This window comes from Crotalus tigris, unplaced genomic scaffold (assembly GCF_016545835.1).
Source record: "Crotalus tigris isolate CLP2741 ecotype Arizona unplaced genomic scaffold, ASM1654583v1 scf7180000018691.1937549, whole genome shotgun sequence".
Lineage (NCBI taxonomy): Eukaryota > Metazoa > Chordata > Lepidosauria > Squamata > Viperidae > Crotalus > Crotalus tigris.
In genome coordinates, this window is record NW_024097150.1 from 495,742 (window position 1) to 513,553 (window position 17,812).

General features: G+C 40.9%; 1 protein-coding gene across 3 annotated transcripts in view; it reads right to left on the reverse strand.

Moving 5' to 3' along the window:
* Positions 1-2,435: 2,435 nt before the first annotated feature.
* The window catches only part of DCBLD1 (discoidin, CUB and LCCL domain containing 1), a 42,954-nt gene continuing 27,577 nt past the window's right edge, over positions 2,436-17,812 (reverse strand). For all 3 annotated transcript variants that reach the window (XM_039355484.1, XM_039355485.1, XM_039355483.1), the window contains 7 exons: positions 16,900-17,024; positions 14,901-15,048; positions 14,693-14,809; positions 13,853-13,943; positions 10,188-10,237; positions 8,563-8,679; positions 2,436-3,782 (listed from right to left, as the gene is read on the reverse strand). In XM_039355484.1, the coding sequence (XP_039211418.1) occupies positions 3,283-3,782; positions 8,563-8,679; positions 10,188-10,237; positions 13,853-13,943; positions 14,693-14,809; positions 14,901-15,048; positions 16,900-17,024 (1,148 nt within the window). In that variant the 3' untranslated portion in view covers positions 2,436-3,282. The remainder of the gene's footprint in view (positions 3,783-8,562; positions 8,680-10,187; positions 10,238-13,852; positions 13,944-14,692; positions 14,810-14,900; positions 15,049-16,899; positions 17,025-17,812) is intronic.

Below are 17,812 nucleotides of genomic sequence, written 5' to 3' on the forward strand. Positions count from 1 at the left end.
GATCATCTTTCAGCATATGGAAACTACTGAGGCACTTACGTATTGTCCAGCCATACTGAGGTACTTTTTCCACCATGGTCTTAGTTATTGAATTTTCTACCCCTCCCCCCACTGTGTTAACTGAATATAGTTTAGTGTAGCTCGGACAAATGATGCAGAAATCTGTAAAATAAATTAGCAGTGTAGTTTCATTGAGCTAATAATACTATTTCAGAGGAGGACAGTTTCAAAGATTGTAGAGTGCTGCATAAATGATGGACCAAAAATAAAATACCTCTTTAGATAAATTGCCATGAGAATGCTCCCTACATCAGATTTTAAAGCAATTTAGCTGAACAAAGATGTCTTATAGCAGACCAAATGTTATTTACATCTGCTCTAAATTATCCTTTATTAGAATTGTTCTGTGCTCTGAATTAATAGAGATAAGCCACAGCTTAGCTTTGTCTGGAAATTTTCTCATTACATTGTATCTACCCGTGCTTCCCCAAAAATAAGACCCGGTCTTATATATTTTTTGCCTCCAAAAGAGACACCAGGTCTTACTTTCGGAGGGTGCCAGGCCTCCCACACTGACACTTGTCATGCTGCTGCTTGACTTCTACGGCTGCTTGCTGTCACTTGCGGCCAGATTCCATATGGTGCATTGCACCGTTGCCGCTGCTTGTGGCAGGATGCTGCATGGTGCTTCGGGTTGCTTCTGCTCGTGCAGCGCTTTGAGCCGCTTCTGCTACTCATGGCAGGAGGCCACGTGGCTCTTTGGGCCGTTTCTGCTACTCGCAGCAGGAGCCGCAGAAACGGCCCAAAGTGCCACATGACCTCCTGCCACGAGCAGCAGAAGTGGCCTGAAACACTGCATGAGCAGCAGAAGCAGCCCAAAGCATGCGAGCAGAAGCAGCCCAAAGTGTGTGAGCAGTAGAAGCGGCCTGAAGCACTATTTGGCGTCCTGCCGTGAGCAACGGCAATGGCGCAATGCAGCGCATGGCATCTGGCCACAAGAGGCGGCAAGCAGCCTCAGAAGTCAAGCAGTGGTGTGACAGGTGTCAGGGTGTGGGAGGCCTGGCTGTGGTAGTCCTACCAGTAAGTGGATGCGAGGCGCATGGATGGTAGCTTCACCTCCCCTACCCCCACCCTAGCTTGATTTTTAGGGGTGCACCTGGCCCCAAAATTAGTGCTTAGTTTTAGGGTAGGGCTTATATTAGGCCCACCTCCAAAAATGAAACTAGGGCTTACTATCGGGCTGGGTCTTACTTTTAGGGAAACATCGTAGTTGTTTTATGGAAAGATTTCTTGACTGGATAATACTGTACAATTCAGTAGCACATCCTCCAACCCACCATCCTAGTTGACAATTATGGAAATTATATTTCCCAAAGGTTTGGAGGAGAAACCAAATTTATAACATTTATAAATTTTCAAACAACATTCATGATCTATTCAATTTACACTGTTCACACAACAGAGGCATTAGCTAATTCCCATGGGCTGGATTCTCCTCAGTTAAATTATCATTTGTCCTAGTCATAGTTGTAATCAGTGATGGGATTCAGACAGTTCGCACCACTTTGGCAGAACCAGTAGCTATTTTTTTGTTGCCCAGGCCCAGAATGGATTTCCGGAAGTGGCATCCACACAGAGAACCAGTTGTTCACATATTTGAATCCCACCACTGGTTGGTAACTTATAGGGCTGGCCAGAGATCTGAAGAGCAAAATATGATTGGAGCTTGGAGCGTCTATAGAATTTATAGAATACCCCAAAGCAGGTTACTTTACTCCACAGCTGTAAGTCTTCTTGACAAAAAATGCATAAGGTTTAAGATGTTCCAAACAGCTGTTTAATGTATGCATCTTGAATTGCATTTTGCCATTCAAATCTGGAGATTAATCTTTTTTTTAGCTTCAGCTGCTAAGAAATTGTATCTAACATTTTGCATACCAAATACAGGTTTTATCACCTGAAAGTAATGTATAGCACACATTTTTGTATATTTATTCAGAAATTGGTCTGGGATTTACAAATATGTCTTTGTATATTCTCTGAATTGCGGCTTTGGTGTATAGGCTAATCTGAAAAAGTAGATTTGAAAATACTACTTTCTATTCATTCTGTCATTATAGATTAGATATGTAAAAATATTCCTATTAAAAAGAATTAATAAAAATTAAAACTAACTAAAAGAATAAAGGTGAGAGCCAGATTTGTGTCATGGTTAAGACATCAGACTAAAAACCAAGAGACCATGAGTTCTAATCCTGCCTTAAGCACAAGGCCAGCTGAGTGACCTTGGGCAATTACTCTCAGTTCCAAGAAGCAGACAAGGCCAAACCACACAAAGAAAACTACAATGACACATCCAGGCAGTTGCCAGTAGTAAAAAACTGACTTGAAGGCCCCTCTCCCTGCCCCAAAAAGAACAAACGTAGCAGTTTGCGTAACTTTGGTAGGAAGTTTATTTTTTTCCATTATTTCCCAAAGAAGAAATAAACATATCTTGCTTAGAATAGAATGGAAAACAAACCAGATTTGGTCCAATATATATGCCACTCATCTTTAGATGCTAACAGCACTATACGACCTGTGAAATTTTGAAGGAGTACAGAAATGTAGTATGTCACTGAAGTTGTGTCTAATTCTATTCCCTGAGAATCTAAACTTTCATCATTTAAAAACAAGCTTTTTAATTCTTACCACTTGTGAATGAATACACACTTAATAACATGTAGGCAGCACCAATGGAAATCGTAAGAGGAGCAAAAGAATATTTGTTACTTATGAAAATTCTGTACCTTACCTTGCATGTGACTTATCAAGAATAAATTAAAAGGGACTACTATCACGCAACATACATAAATTGCAAAACACTTTCTTATGGCAAAATCTGTGTTGTATGGGAAGTGCAAAATTTTTAAACGTCTTTTTTTTATTATTTAACCATTCTAAATATGAACTTCCAAGAATGAGCATTATCTGAATTTAAAATGCTGCCTCACCTAGAAATCAGTGCATTCATTAACAGAGAGACAACAAATTAAAGGTACTTTTAAGTTATTTTTTAAATTAAAACTGTATGTATACATTGCACAATATTAAAGATGGAGCACCAACAACTCAGCTGTAGAGAATCCACTGCTTGCAGACTTCATTCTGAAGGCTTCTCATGGTGGAAGGAAGGAAGGAAAATTGGCTCATTACTCACTTTAATTCTGCAGGGATGCCAATATTCAGTTTTCCTTAGGTCCTTTCCTTTTCCTGGATCATCAGCTTTTCATGAGTTCTGGATTATAAGAGTGCTGTCACTGCAGTCTGATTTATTGGTTTGAGGTTGTATCTAGGTGTCGAATAGCCCTCATTTGTGAGGGATTCGGCCTGGGGCTTTTGATAGCATATATTATAGTCTACCACGGGCAAGATACTATCTTTAGGTTTATCATATTCTTTAATGTTTTGTGGTATTTTATAATCTCCACTGTTCCCATCTGCCTTGCAAAAGGCAAGAGAAGTTCCAGAAGGAAAAGAGGAAACGGTAGGAATGTTGTAGCAATTATCTGAAGAAAAACCATTTTCAGTTCCCATGCTTCGCTCTACAATAGGTGTGGCATATTCCGGTTCCTGATTAGTCAAAGGCAGTGCATAATCATGGTGATTTCTTTTTTGTGGGCAGTTGTAATGATTTCTATTTTCTGAGAGACATTTTTTCTCATCTTCTGTATCCATTGGTTTAAAAGTAGATCCTTGCCGGGTAACTGTCCCAGTTCCTATCATGATGGGCTGTTGATAATCTAGAGAGGAGATAGAAACATCATCTTTAAAATTCCAGTTCAGATTGAATATTATTCAGCCACATTATTTCACGCTAATTTCTGAGTAGTTTGCTGTACAATGGTGAATTTGTTATGGCACTGAATGAACGGTACTTACGACCGGTCTTCCAAGTTTCTCATAGAGTTCTTGCAATCACATGCTCATAATCTGGATACCTGGTAGACAGCCTGGATCATAGCAGTGTGTTGTGGTCATGTGATCACAATTTACAATCTTCCCTGCTGAGTTCCCATAAACAAAATCAATGAGAAGCCAGTAGGAAATTAGGGTCACAGGAGATCCTTGCTTAACAGTCCATGGTGATTTGCTTAACGATGTAACCAGGGACTGTGCACTTTACAACTGCATCACTTAGTGATGGAAATTCTGGTTCCAGTTACTGTCATTAAGCAAAGAACCACCTGTATTATATGAATAGTGATGGCTAAGAAATGTTGCAGTATTGGCTGGCAAACTTTAGTGGGACAGCAGGTTTACATCTGACGTGTTGCAGGTTTAAGAAGAGGTTGGGGGCAAGACTCTCAGAAATGAAGGACAGAAAGACAAGAGCCCATGCTCCACCAACTAGGGACAAAAACCAGTGGCAATCTGAAAGAGATAATGTTGACCAGTCTCTCTTAACTCTAAAGCAGGGGTGTCAAACTGCCGGCCAGTGGGCCGGACATGTCACGCGGAAGCTGTGCCCACCCCATTGCCGGCAATGGCAAAACAGTCCTGATACATCACGAGTTTGACATGTCTGCTCTAAAGAGAAGTAGAGTTCTTTAGAGTTATAGATACGTATATACAAATTCAGGTAACATTACCACTTTGCAAACATTTTCAGTAGTGAAAACATCGTTTAAAATATTTCAAATCTCTGTGATTGTCTTCCAAGCGCCAGTGGAAGAAAGGAACAATGGAGTGCAGCTGTAAATTACATCTACCAAGTTAGGATGCAAGAATTGAAATTCAGTGCCGTTTTGATAGCTTCATAAAAAGAAAAAAATGCATGAAGATATGTTGTGCACTATATCTTGCATTAAATCATGTGAATTAGAAAAAACCCTTAACAGAGCGCGTTAAACTTGGTAAAAATTGAATATGCTTATTTTAGTCTCCTCCTCCTCCTTAAAGCAAATTTTAAAAAATGCTTCCCAAACTATCCTTTCTCCACCAAACATTAGCAGCATACAGGTAATCCTCAACTTACGACTGCAATGGAACCCAACATTTCTATTGCTAAGCAGGACAGTTAAGTGAGTTGTATCCCATTTTATGACCTTTACTGACAAATTTGTAAAAAGAATCATTGCAGTTGTTAAGTGGATCATGTGGCTGTTAAGCAAAACCGGCTTCCCTCATTGATTTTGCTTGTCGGAGGCCTGCTGGGAAGGTTACGAAGGGTGATCACAGGACCTGGCACACTGTCATAAATACAGGCTAGTTGTCAAGTGCCCGAATTTTCTTCATGTAATCATGGGGAATTTGCAACAGTTGTGTAAAAAACAGTCATAAGTCACTTTTTTTTTCAGTGCTATTGTTACTTTCAATAGTCACTAAATGGATGGCTGCAAGTTGAGAACTCCCTGTAATTTTGCTAGGTTTTCAATGGCTACTGCAATTGGGTCTGCAAGATTGGGGATCATCTCTCTCATAAAGCTATCAAATTAATTTTGTGAGAAAGTGCCTGTTTCCAAAGTTGTTTAGAACAGGGCTTATCAACCTTTTCAGAATTGTACTACTTTTAGGATATGGCAGTATTCGAGTACCACCAGTCGCCTAGCAAGGTGTCAAAAACTTGACCCCCCCCCAAAAGGAAAAAAAGTGATAAACTGGTAACTTCCACTTACAATAGTTCGCTTAGTGACTGTTCGAAGTTACAACAGCATTGAAAAAAGTGACTGATGACCATTTTTCACACTTATGACCATTGCAGCATCCACAGAGTCACATGATTTAGATTTGGATGCTTGGCAATTGATTCATACTTATGACAGTCACAGTGTCCCAGGGTCATTTGTCACCTTTTGCAACTGTTTGAAAAGCGAAGTCAATGGCTGGGGGGCATGGCCAGCTTGACACTCAGGTTGTGGGGTGCCTGTGGGAAGTGTGGGCAGGGCTGTGGAGGGGATCCGGTGGAGGAGGGTGGGACTGGGGTAGGTGCCAATGCATGGTCCACTGGAGGAGACTCACTGTCCCTCTCGGGCCACGCAGGGGACTCCCGGACAGTGGCATGGGCTACCCGGAGCTCTGGGCAGCGGAGGCAAGCACCCAGCCTGGCCCTTGAGCTCCCAGGGCAGCAGGAACCTGCTGCCCAACCCACTCCAGGGTCCTGGGTGAAAGGGAAGAGCTCAGAACACAGTCAGCCTGTGGGGCAAAACAGTCACCTGGGACGCCAGGTGCTCGCCACCGCCTCTGCGTGCGCCCAGGCAAGTTCGGCTTCTCACTGGTTTGCCTCACCCGGTGCAGCCTCTCTGCGTGATGAGGAGAGTGTGCTGCTGCCTGCCACAACCGGGTAGGCTGGGGTCTGAGTGGCGTAATGCAGATAACATGGACCAGTGATGGCGAACCTTTTAGACACCAAGTGCCACAAAACTGGCCCCGCTCCCTGTTCCACCCCCCATCCCACCCCTGCTCTGCCCCCATCCCCACCCTGTCCCTGCTCTGCCCCCCCATACCCCGCCCCGCCTGCCCATAGGACCACTCACCGCCTCCAGGGCCTGCTGCAGATCGCCCAGGCAGCCCAGCAGCACTATGGCGGCCACACCCTCTGCCCGCGCCCTGCAGCATCAACTGCATGATGGGGCGTGAGGGCAGAGTCTTGTCTACACTGCCTGGCTGCCATGTCCTTATCTGCGCTGCTCCGTGTGGTGGGCCACCCTCGAGGGCGACTCTCCTTCAGGGGGGCTGCTGGAGAGGAGAGGGTTGCGGGGGGAGTCAAGGCTGAGGCAACGGCACGTGTGCCCACAGAGAGGGCTCCGAGTGCCACCTATGGCACCTGTGTCATAGGTTCGCCACCACTGACATGGACTGTCATACTGCGACCCTTCCCCACTTACGTTTCTTGCCTATTTGTCGCTGCCACCTGTGTGTGCACTCAGCCTGTTTTATCTCCTCTCTTCTCTCGCCCCTTCTCCTCCTTTTCTCTTCGGTGCAGCTTCAGCTTACTCTTCCTCCTCCTCCCATCCAAACTGCCTACTTTTATATCCCTTCCTGTCTCTGCCCCCCTCCTCCTCCTTTCTCTTCCGGGTGAGCCGGAAGTGCCGATCCTGGGCCTTTGCCTCGCCCCAGCAGCCCTGCAGCTCCCAAGGACTCTCTCTCATGGCAAGTCCTGCATTGTGCCGCTTTGGCTCATTTCTTCCCCCACTACACTTGGCTAGGCTGGGCATGGCTGCATACTACCTGCCACGTACCAATGTACCACCAGTGGTATGTTTAACACCGGTTTAAAAGCCCTGGTTTAGAACTTCTGAAGTTGAATGTGGCCTCTTCTTTTGGTGGGAAGAGCTACCAAACAAACTTCTATCCCCCTATGTAGAAATTGCCTTTGGATTATGCATATACCTCAAATAAGATAACTGATGCGTAGACACTAACAAGCACGGAAAGAAGGCCCATCCATTTTTAATTCCCCATCTGCTTATTTGAGCTAATCAAAGTTTCATGATGTCTTGCATTAGAACAAGTGAATTGTAAATCCCCATGAAAGAATGCATTAAAGTTAACTTCTAGAACATTTCAACAAATCATGAATAGAAATAACTTAGTGTCAGTGCATCACCTGATCTCTTGCCACAGGAACCCTTTTAGTCAACATTCTAAGCTTTTATAAATATTCATAAGTATTAGCAGCAACGGGGGAAGAGATTGGGGAAAAGAAGCACATTCCAACAATGGAAACAGTTTCATACAAGCACATTAATAGTGATATTTTTAAAACATAATGCAGATAGTCCTTGAGTTACAATAGAAATTGAGACTAAAATTTTCTAAGTGATGTGGTTGTAAAGCATGAGCTTACCCCATTGCAGTTAGGCCTCCCATAGATCAACACTTGCCTCGCCTTGCCAGCCCACTTCTTCTGTGGCCGAAGGAGCAGCTTCATTCTGCAGCTGTCAATGGAGCTCTGGCCTGTATTTTGCAGTCAGAGACCTTTCCGGAAGGACTCTGCAGCCAAGAACCGAGCTACGGATTGAATCTGTAGCTCGGTTCTCGGCTGCAGAGGCCTTCCGGAAAGGCCTCAGACGCTGGAGCTCCATTCTCAGCTGCAGAAAGAAGCTGCTTCTTCAGCCGCAGAAGAAGTGGGCTGGCTGGGCAGGGCTGTTGGTGCCGCCGCTGCAAGGTAAGTGGAAAAGACAGCCCCAAAAATAAGACCTGGTGCCTCTTTTGGAGCAAAAAATAAAAATAAAACTGAAGCTTCTTGGATGAGAAGCAAAATGTTTTCAAAGAAAAAAAACCCAAGAAAGTCCGGTTGCCTTTTGGAAAAGCACCTTTGCGCCTTTGAATGGTCACTGAATGAATAAGCGTAACTTAAGGACTACCTGTACATTACTTTTTTAAAAATATGCAAAAGTTTGACAAAGGGCAGGAAAGTTCCTTGTAATGCATTTAGAATCTAGGAAAGCAAGCCTTTCTAAACAGAGAAAATTATTATAAATCTGTGAACTACACTGTCTTTCACTAACTAAGGAGTGGGAGATCAAATATTTTGCACATTATAGTGTCAGAAACAGTGACTGTTTTCAGAAGAGTTACCTGCCATCTCGCTTGTGATCAGTTCCAGCTTTTTGGGTGTCTCTTTTTCATTAGTGTAAGTGACGGTGAATTCTACAGACTGATGTCGGACAAAGGGTTGGATTTGTTTCCAGAAACCTAGAACAGAAACCTAGAAATTTAGATCCTAGCTATGTTTAATCTCAAAAGGTAAATTAATCTAAAGCACTGCGTGCATAGAATCTATTTACTCTAAGTTGTTGGTGGCATATAGATTTATTAGGTCAGTGGTGGCGAACCTATGGCACGGGTGCCAGAGGCGGCACTCAGAGCCCTCCCTGTGGGCACGCACGCCATCGCCCCAGTCCTAGCCCTTCAGTTGGGTTTTATAAAACCTTTTCGCTTTAGGCCTCCGCTGCCGTGTACAAAAAATAAAAAGGTTCAATCAGTCAATTTCAACTTCTCGTGGGAAAAAAAAAAGATCTCGCAAAGTTGGAATTGATTGATCAAACTTTTTAGTCCCACCCAGTCTGCCATTACCACCACAGCCATGCCCACCCAATGGGCCACACCCACCCAATGGGCCACACCCACCCGGCACCTGATGATGCATAAGTGGGTTTTGGGGTGCAGTTTGGGCACTCGGTCTCTAAAAGGTTCGCCATCACTGTATTAGGTGATTATCATAAAATTGTGCTTAAAATGATTTGGAAAACAACAGGACAGAATTAATTGTAGTTATCAGAATCTTCACAACTAGCATTAGCATTATCAAATTATCTCTGTAAGGCTCAAAATGTTAGAGGCCCACTTGAACAGAATTCTAAGATAAAGGTAAAAGTTTCCCTGTCCGTTGTGTCTGACTCCAGGGCATGGTGCTCACCTCTGTTTCTTGGCCGTGAAAGCCAGTGTTGTCCAAAGACAATTTCCGTGGTCATGTGGCCAGCATAGCTATATGCCAAAGGCGCATGGGACCTTCCCACCGAAGTGGTACCTCCTCATATTTGCATGCTTTCAAGCTGCGAGATGGGCAGGAATTTTGCTAGGATGCAAATAATTTTCTTACCTCTTATAGTACCGGAGGTTTATATGTTCCTTTTTAGATGGCAAAGAGCTAGTGTGTGGAAGCTATTTCTCAAGGGAGACAGCAAAACCTCAGCTTGTATACACAAGATTTCTAGCTCTACAAAATACCCTGTGGAAAGCAGCTTTTTATTCCTTGTATAGTCACGAAAATATGTTACACTTTTTTTTAGTGGGCCTTCAAAATTCTAGTGCTACTGAAATTTAGGCCTTGCTGTGATTCTCATCAAAGCCAGACCCTGCTGGAGAGTCAAAGCAGCAGCATAATACATAAAAGTGCTCTGTAAAAACCTTGCAGGTTGTATAGCATCATACATCATACATGCAGCCACAAATGGCAAGGGAACAAATAAAAGAACCTATCCACAAATTCCCACAGAGCAATCAAAGAAGCTGAAAAAGAAGATGAGCAGGATCAGAGATATCAGTGCCAGCTCTCTCTGAATGTCCAGCTCTACTCAATTCATTATATATAAAACATGATCAGGAAACAGAAAGGTGGAATCCAAAAGATATTACTGATCAACAGGAAACATTTTTTATTTCTTCTTGTCATATAACAAAAATAAAAGATTGCCACTAACTTGATTTTCCAGTGTCAGATGAACCATACGTAGCACCTTTCTTCCCTTTTCTGTAATGAAGAACAAGATCAGTGGCACATTTCCTGCTTCAGTTCAACTTTCACAGAATCTATCACTTGGTAAATTCCAAACTGCAGACAATTCTGATTTTTCAGGCCTATGTCTTCCCAAGTTTTACTACCATGGATATTGTCAAGAATCTGCAAATCGTGGGCAGATATGTTATTTTTCTTGGAAATCAGATACATAACTTTCCTACTATATTTTCACTGGACTTCCAAGTTCAAGTGCTATGGAGCTTTGATTTAAATAATTTTTATTTATATTCACAGCTTCATTAAACAAACAAATCAAGAAGTTAACAATTTCCCACTTTATTTATTCAACTGATAGCATTTCCTTTATGAGTTCAAAGTGGCTAATAAAAATGGAGATCCCTCTTTGTTTTATTGCCACACGGACTCTGCAGGTAGGTTGGACTAGAGAGAACAACTGATTTAAAGATAGCCAGTAAGCTTCCACATCTAAGTGAAAATTTGTATAGATATTGCCCTATTTACAAACTTTCAAGTTGCAAACTTTTGCAGAAATGAGTAAATCTGTCCACAAGTCCTAAAAGGTCCCGGAAGCCAAGAAAAGGTTAGTTTCTGGCATGCTGTTTGCAGATCCACCCAGATACAAAACCACATGTTTTTTATATTAGTTTGGACTTGTAAAGAACTTCCCAGAACTTAATCTATTCATAAATAGGGTAGGTAATGTCTGTACCTGGGTCTCCCCAATCCTAGTCTAGCACCTTTTGAATAAAACTGATATGATGATGAATCTCTTTCCCAATCTCTGACACATCATAAAAAGGTATATATATTTTAGTATGTTAACCAGCCAGATAGCCTAGTAATATGTTTAATGTCTTATGATCAGGGGTCCCCAACCTTGGCAACTTTAAGACTTGTGGACTTCAACTCCCAGAATTCCCCAGCCAGCATAGCTGGCTGGGGAATTCTGGGAGTTGAAGTCCACAGGTCTTAAAGTTGCCAAGGTCGGGGACCCCTGTCTTATGTAAACTAAGGCTGCTTTGAAAAATACACAGCCTCCAAAATTGGTATTTGTGCCATTGCTCAAGCTATAATTTACAAGTAATGGAATCCATCTCATGAATCTAAGCTTGAGCTACGCACGGCTGAGGAAATCGGTAGCATCAGGTGACATGACCTTCTGTTCCAATGGATCATTTTGTGCTTGTAAAACAGCAGAGGGCTCCTACTCAATCCTTTATTTGAAAAGATTACTTAAGATAAGGAACCGGTTCGTATCTGCCTGTCCAGTAATGCTATTCCTTTCATCAGGTTCTAGGGTGAAGAGGAGTTAGAAAGTTCGTTCTTCACTAAGACTAGATGGCTTGGCAAGGAGGAAAATGGAGTGTAAGATGATTTGACAGGATGTCAACTCAGTGTGTCGATCAGGTTGTGTCCATCCCTGCAAATTTCTCCCTGGTCACCAGCAGCCCGAACATGTGCTTACTCAAAAAGCAACCTCCATGCAGCTCTGTGGAACTCATTTTTTTGGCTTACTGTGATATACAATACAATTCAGAAAGAAAGCATGGTGAAAAGCTACAGGACAGTGACACCTTATTTTAATAGGAATAACTTGCAGGATGGGGGTATTGGATACTCCCAAATGTCTATTAAATATGAAAGTACAGTACATAATCACAGTGATTTTTGTTAATGTATTATGCAAATTGAAAGGTAAACCACATAATGAAATTTGGGACATGAACCGCTGCAGATGTTGAAAGTTAAGGTAATATATGTATGCATATACATATATATATCCTCCAAAAGAGGCACCAGGTCTTATTTGGGGGGGGGGGGGTGTCTTTTCCACTCATCTCTGACACAACAGCCCTGCCCAGCCAGCCCACTTTTTCTGCGATCGAAGGAGCAGCTTCGTTCTGCAACTGAGAATGGAGCTCTGGCCTGCATTACGGAGTCAAAGGCCTTTCCAGAAGGCCACTGCAGCCAAGAACCAAGCTATGGTTGAATCCATAGCTCGGTTCTCGGCTGCAGAGGCCTTCCAGAACGGCCTTTGACTATGAAATGCAGGCCTGGAGACGCCGCAGAAGAAGTAGGCCAGCGAGGAGTGGCTGCAAAGTAAGTGGGTGCGGGGCATATGGGGCAGCTCCACCCCTTATCCCCGCCCTTGCTTGATTTTTAGCTATGTGCCTCAACCCAGAACTAGGGCTTATTTTGGGGGTAGGATTTATATTAGGCCTACCCCCAAAAATCAAGCTAGGGCTTATTTTCGGGGTAGGTCTTACTTTTGGGGAAACACAGTAACTATATCTGTCTCGTCTAGACTACTTTGGATTTAGAGGATTTGTCCATTATACCAGTGGTCATCCAGATTGAAATCTGGTCCTCTGCATCTAAAATTTGCTAAACAGCGATACTTTAAATCAAGGTTTCAGAGCAAATAGTTTCTATTCCATGATCGGCCAACAATCACCAAACTACAGTTTTATTTAACAGTGTCTTCATAAGAAAAAGAAAGAAGGAAGAGAAAAATAACTTGCTCTGAGGATATTTTTCATATGCCATTTCTTTGTCTAAGTTCAGAAATTACAACAATCAATACCTCATTACAAACCATTTTTTCCCCCTCTGCCTCAGCTCTCTTTTAATGATTGAGTGCGTTTAAAAAAAATGTTTCTCTCTTTCAAGGCTAAACCAAGTGCAGCTATCCTGTTCTGAGCTAATCCTTCATGCAAATAATTAACACTTAATGAATTCACAGAGGAGCCTGAAAGCATCTTGAAACAATGCTTTGATCTTGCTCTTCTGCTATGTTCCCCCACGAAATGTGGAAAGAACCTCTCTGGGCTGGCACGCTTTGTCTAGCAATGACTATGAAATGCAGGCCTGCAATCTACAGTCAGCTCTCCCTAAATCTCTCCCTTTTTGTTAGGTGCAATTTATAATTTATCACATATTCTCATGGATAAACCAAGAATTGTGGATTCCAAAATACACCACCAAAATTGGGCTTGGTTTATCCATCGATGGCTTTTCAGCTAACATATACAGTAATGTTTTTGTTTTGTTTTTTTTTTTTAAAAAAAGAACCCATGTATTCCGTATATTCTGATGGATAAGCCAACCCTGGAATTTTTAAACAAAATACTATGAAAAATTATACCATCTATAAATAGCCAATTGTAAAAATGAAAACATTCAAAAATTTGGAGGGCCATCTTATTTACATGTGGCACATTTTTTCATGGTATTTTGGTTACAATTCAAGACTCGGCTTATTCATTGATGGGCTTATCCACCAATATATATGATATGCAAATGAATGTTAATGAATGAATAAGGAAAGGAGAGAGAGAAAGCACACATCTCTTGGAGACTCGGAATTGTGGGAGCCTGATAAACTAAACTAATTAAAACTGTTGGGAATTAAATGAGATATCAGACATGCAATAGTTTAAAGAATTAATATATAAAACCATTAAACAAAACAATATCTTCCCCTTTGGAATTAGTTTTTATCTACCAATTACTTTTGAAACATTATAATGAATAAAGCAGTTGCATCTATCCAAATTATGACAATGATTATATATCTCAGTTCTAAATGAAAAATAAATCACATACTTTCGCAGTGCAATAAAGATGCAGATTCCCAGTAACAAGACCACCAAAAACGCCACCAGTGTTGGAATAATGATAGCCATAAGGTTCAATCCTTAAAATAAGTAAAATATAAATCAAGATCTAAAATATGTTGAAAAACAAAGCTAGAAAGCTGACTTGAGAGCTGCATTATGCACTAATGATCACATTGCATTATCATACAAACAGGAGTACACCTCTTGTAAAGCAGGCACTCTTTATTCTATTACAAAAACAAAACTGATGGAGTGCTAGCCTACTGGGACTTTAAAAACCTATATATATCAGAGAGGTTGTGATGAAAAAATGGCTAGTGTAAGTGCCAAATATCTTGTCCTCCATAGTTGGATCACATTGGTGTAGGCTCATTATTCAATAAGCTTATTATTGAATCATTGTTTCAAACCCAATATAATTAAATGATACTGCCAACATGGCAGAATTCCAATGATATGATTTCAGACCACTGGGAGAGAGTATTAAGGATGAAAATGGGAGCAGACTGCTGCTTACTTCCTCTTCCGTTTTATTTTTGAAGAAAGCAAAATATGTCACTGAAAGACTGTTACTGTCCTATCAGACTGCAGTGATACCATCTCAGGAAGCAGAAGCCACAAGTGAGATGCTGGACAAATATGAAGAAAGAAGATAAACACAGAAAATGTGTGTATTGGGGGGTGGGGGAGGAGGGGAGGGATGGGAACTGCCTACCCGGGGACCGGGCAGTGTGACCGTTTTTGAATAGTTGTTCCCAACAACTAAGAATGGATGGTAACTTTTCTCCTCCATTTCACATACATAGGATTACATTGATTGTCATACCTGAGTTGGTTTCAACTAACGGTATATATTCTGTGATTGATCGGTCATCTTTTTTAGTTGAAACACTTGTGCTTTGACTTGGTCTCTGCCCGAGTGGATGAATAAGAGAGCTGTTACCTACAAACAGATGAAAAAAATGTCAACATCCCATTTGTGGGACAATCAGATTCTATTTTTTATCAGATCGGTAAAGATAAAAATGGCTTACTTGGGGCTGCTCGACAACCAATAAGTTCCACCTTCAGGGCTATTCTTTTGTGCCAGGTCTGTGGAATAATTCTTAGAACGCGAGCTACTATAGGGGGAATAAAATTATTCCGAACTACATCTCTTTGATTTGAGTTGGCTTTGAATACCTGCAACACGGAGGAAAACAATTAAACACACACAAAACAGGATAATCAATATAAGAGAAAGAGAAAGTGGAGATTAATAAAAGACAATAACATAATTCTTGTTCCACAAATTAATCTTTCAAGGAAATATTGTAAGAGGAGGTTTAACTGAGCAATTCAAATCTGCTTTGTCAATGACTACAATATTAGAAATAGCGTAGTTTTTTTGACTGGCAATAGCAAATGCTCTGTCAGGCCCTAATTTGAACAGTGTCTGGCATAGAGAAGACCTACTTGATAGAACTGAAGAATCTGAATCTGGATGCCACAACCTTCCAAGTCTGCACAATAACAAAAAGCTCTACTATTTTGGGCCAAGGTCCATTTTAAATGGATATTTTGTTTCTCATAGTGGTCAACCTTGGACTACTCCAAACTCCACCCATCTTTGTTTGCAACTGGTATTTGCAATCATGCTTCCCCCAACCCAAGAGAATACTGAATCTATAGTACTAATGGCCCTCAACAATCCTATTCTCTATGTATGTATCCAGTTCCCCTTTAAAGCTATCCAGGCTAGTGGCTATTTCTGTATCTTATGATAATGAAATCTACAGGATCATTATGTGCCATTGTAAGCCTGGACATCTGGAAAACGGAAAGGCTACCTCATTCTATGTGGGAGGGGCTTTTCCCACCTGTTGAAAGAAATTGTGGAGAAAACCAACCCATTTGGAACCATTTTCTAATCCCTCCCCTCCCCAGATTTTAGTAAATAAATATCATGGAGATTCATTTTTGGTTAAATTTTCAGAGAAGCGTTGAATAAACAAATTACTATTAAATGTTTGTACACTTTTCTTAACAATGGCAGATACACTGTCCACGCTCTGCCTTGCATGTGAAAAAATAGGTTTATAAGCGCAAATCTTTCTGTTGTATGTTTAAGATTTTGTCCATTTGTTAACCCAAAGATGCTTTTTCCAGAGGCAACTGGACGTTGTTGTTTTTCTTTGAAGACGTTTCACTTCTCATCCAAGAAATTGCTTCTGGGCTGAAGAAGATTCTTGGATGAGAAGCAAAACAACTTCAAAGAAAAACAAGAAAGTCTAGTTGCCTCTGGAAAAAGGCACCTGTGGGACAACATAATCTGGATGACTGAGAATCTCCATAGATGTCCATTTGTTAACAAAATTTCTTATTTCACTACTGCTAGTGTACAGAGCACATATAAAAATACATGTAGTCCTTGACTTACAACCACAATTGAGCCCAAAATTTCTGTTGCTAAATGAGACATTTGTTAAATGAGCTTTGCCCCATTTGCTACCTTGATTACCCCAGTTGTTAAGTCAATCCCTTAAGTTAGTAACACAGTTGTTAAGTGAATCTGGATTTCCCCATTGACTTTGCTTGTCAGAAGGTCACAAAAGATGATCACATGACCCCAGGACACTGCAACCGTAATAAATATGAGTCAGTTGCACTTGAATTTTGATCAAATGAGCATGGGGATGCTGCTACAGTCCTATGTATGAAAAATGGTCATAAGGCACTTTTTTCAGGGCTATTGTATCATTGAATGGTCACTAAATGAACTTTTGTAAGTCGAGGACTACCTGCATAATCTCTTTATATTTTAATAGTTGCTCTACCATGAAGCAATTACCACTAACTTCTGAATGCTAGGAATATAGCAAGCTATTCAGCCACACTTAAGGCACTGAAACCTCATTTCAATCAATAAGATTTTCACCTTGATGAGTCTAACACTGCTGCTCCAATCATAAAAAAAAAAAGACAAAAGTATTGAAGGGAAAAAACCTAATAATCCCGTTCTTCCTCCATTCCCCATCCCCTAACCAGCATTACCTTTTCTTTGTTGCTTAAGATTCCTTTGTAAGGTCTCCATTTTGAGTTATTATTTTTATAATTCACAACAAACGTCTCAACGTAATAATTAAAATGAAGCACAGTAGATCCAGTAGTTCTAATTCCTTGTAATGAAACAAAAGAGAAATATAGTTTTTATTCATTAGTAAAAATAAAACTAAACTTTTCTTCAAATAATATTAATATATTGAGACCAACTTAAAAGCGTCACCATTAGTGTTATATTTTATCACCATTTCCACTACTGATGTTTTAAACATTTGTTTACATGCATACCTTCTATCAGTAGATAAAAATATGCATCCATTGAAGAAGCCTAATTTTCCACAAATAGTAATAAGAACCACACAATATGTAAATTCTGGATTGTGATTTTACATACAAATGTAGTTCAACCCCACATTAATAAGGCATAAATGATTTCACTGGCTAGCAACTAGGAACAATTCTCACATTGTATTTTATCATCCATACCAGATTAGTTTATACCAGGGGTAGGCAACTTTGGGTCTTTTATGACTTGTGGACTTCAACTGAATTCTGGGAGTTGAAGTCCACGAGTCATAAAAGAGCCAAGGTTGCCTACCCCTGGTTTAAACAGTTCTTTAAAACAAAATGGAGGCTTCAGGATGCAAAACATTATGGAGAAAAGCAAGTTTTTAAACACAGAGCACAAGAAATGCAACCAAAGCAAGACCATATGAACAGTACACGAACATGGGCTCTTCTTGTAAGACACAGAGATTTAGGTTTATTTAGCCACTTTCTTTTGCATCAGTACCAAGTGAGAAAGTTTGAGCCCAAAGTAGCAACACATAGCCAGAATTGTTTAGCTCTAACTTACCATGCCGTCTGAACATACCACTGAATTATAGAATTATTTTATTCCATG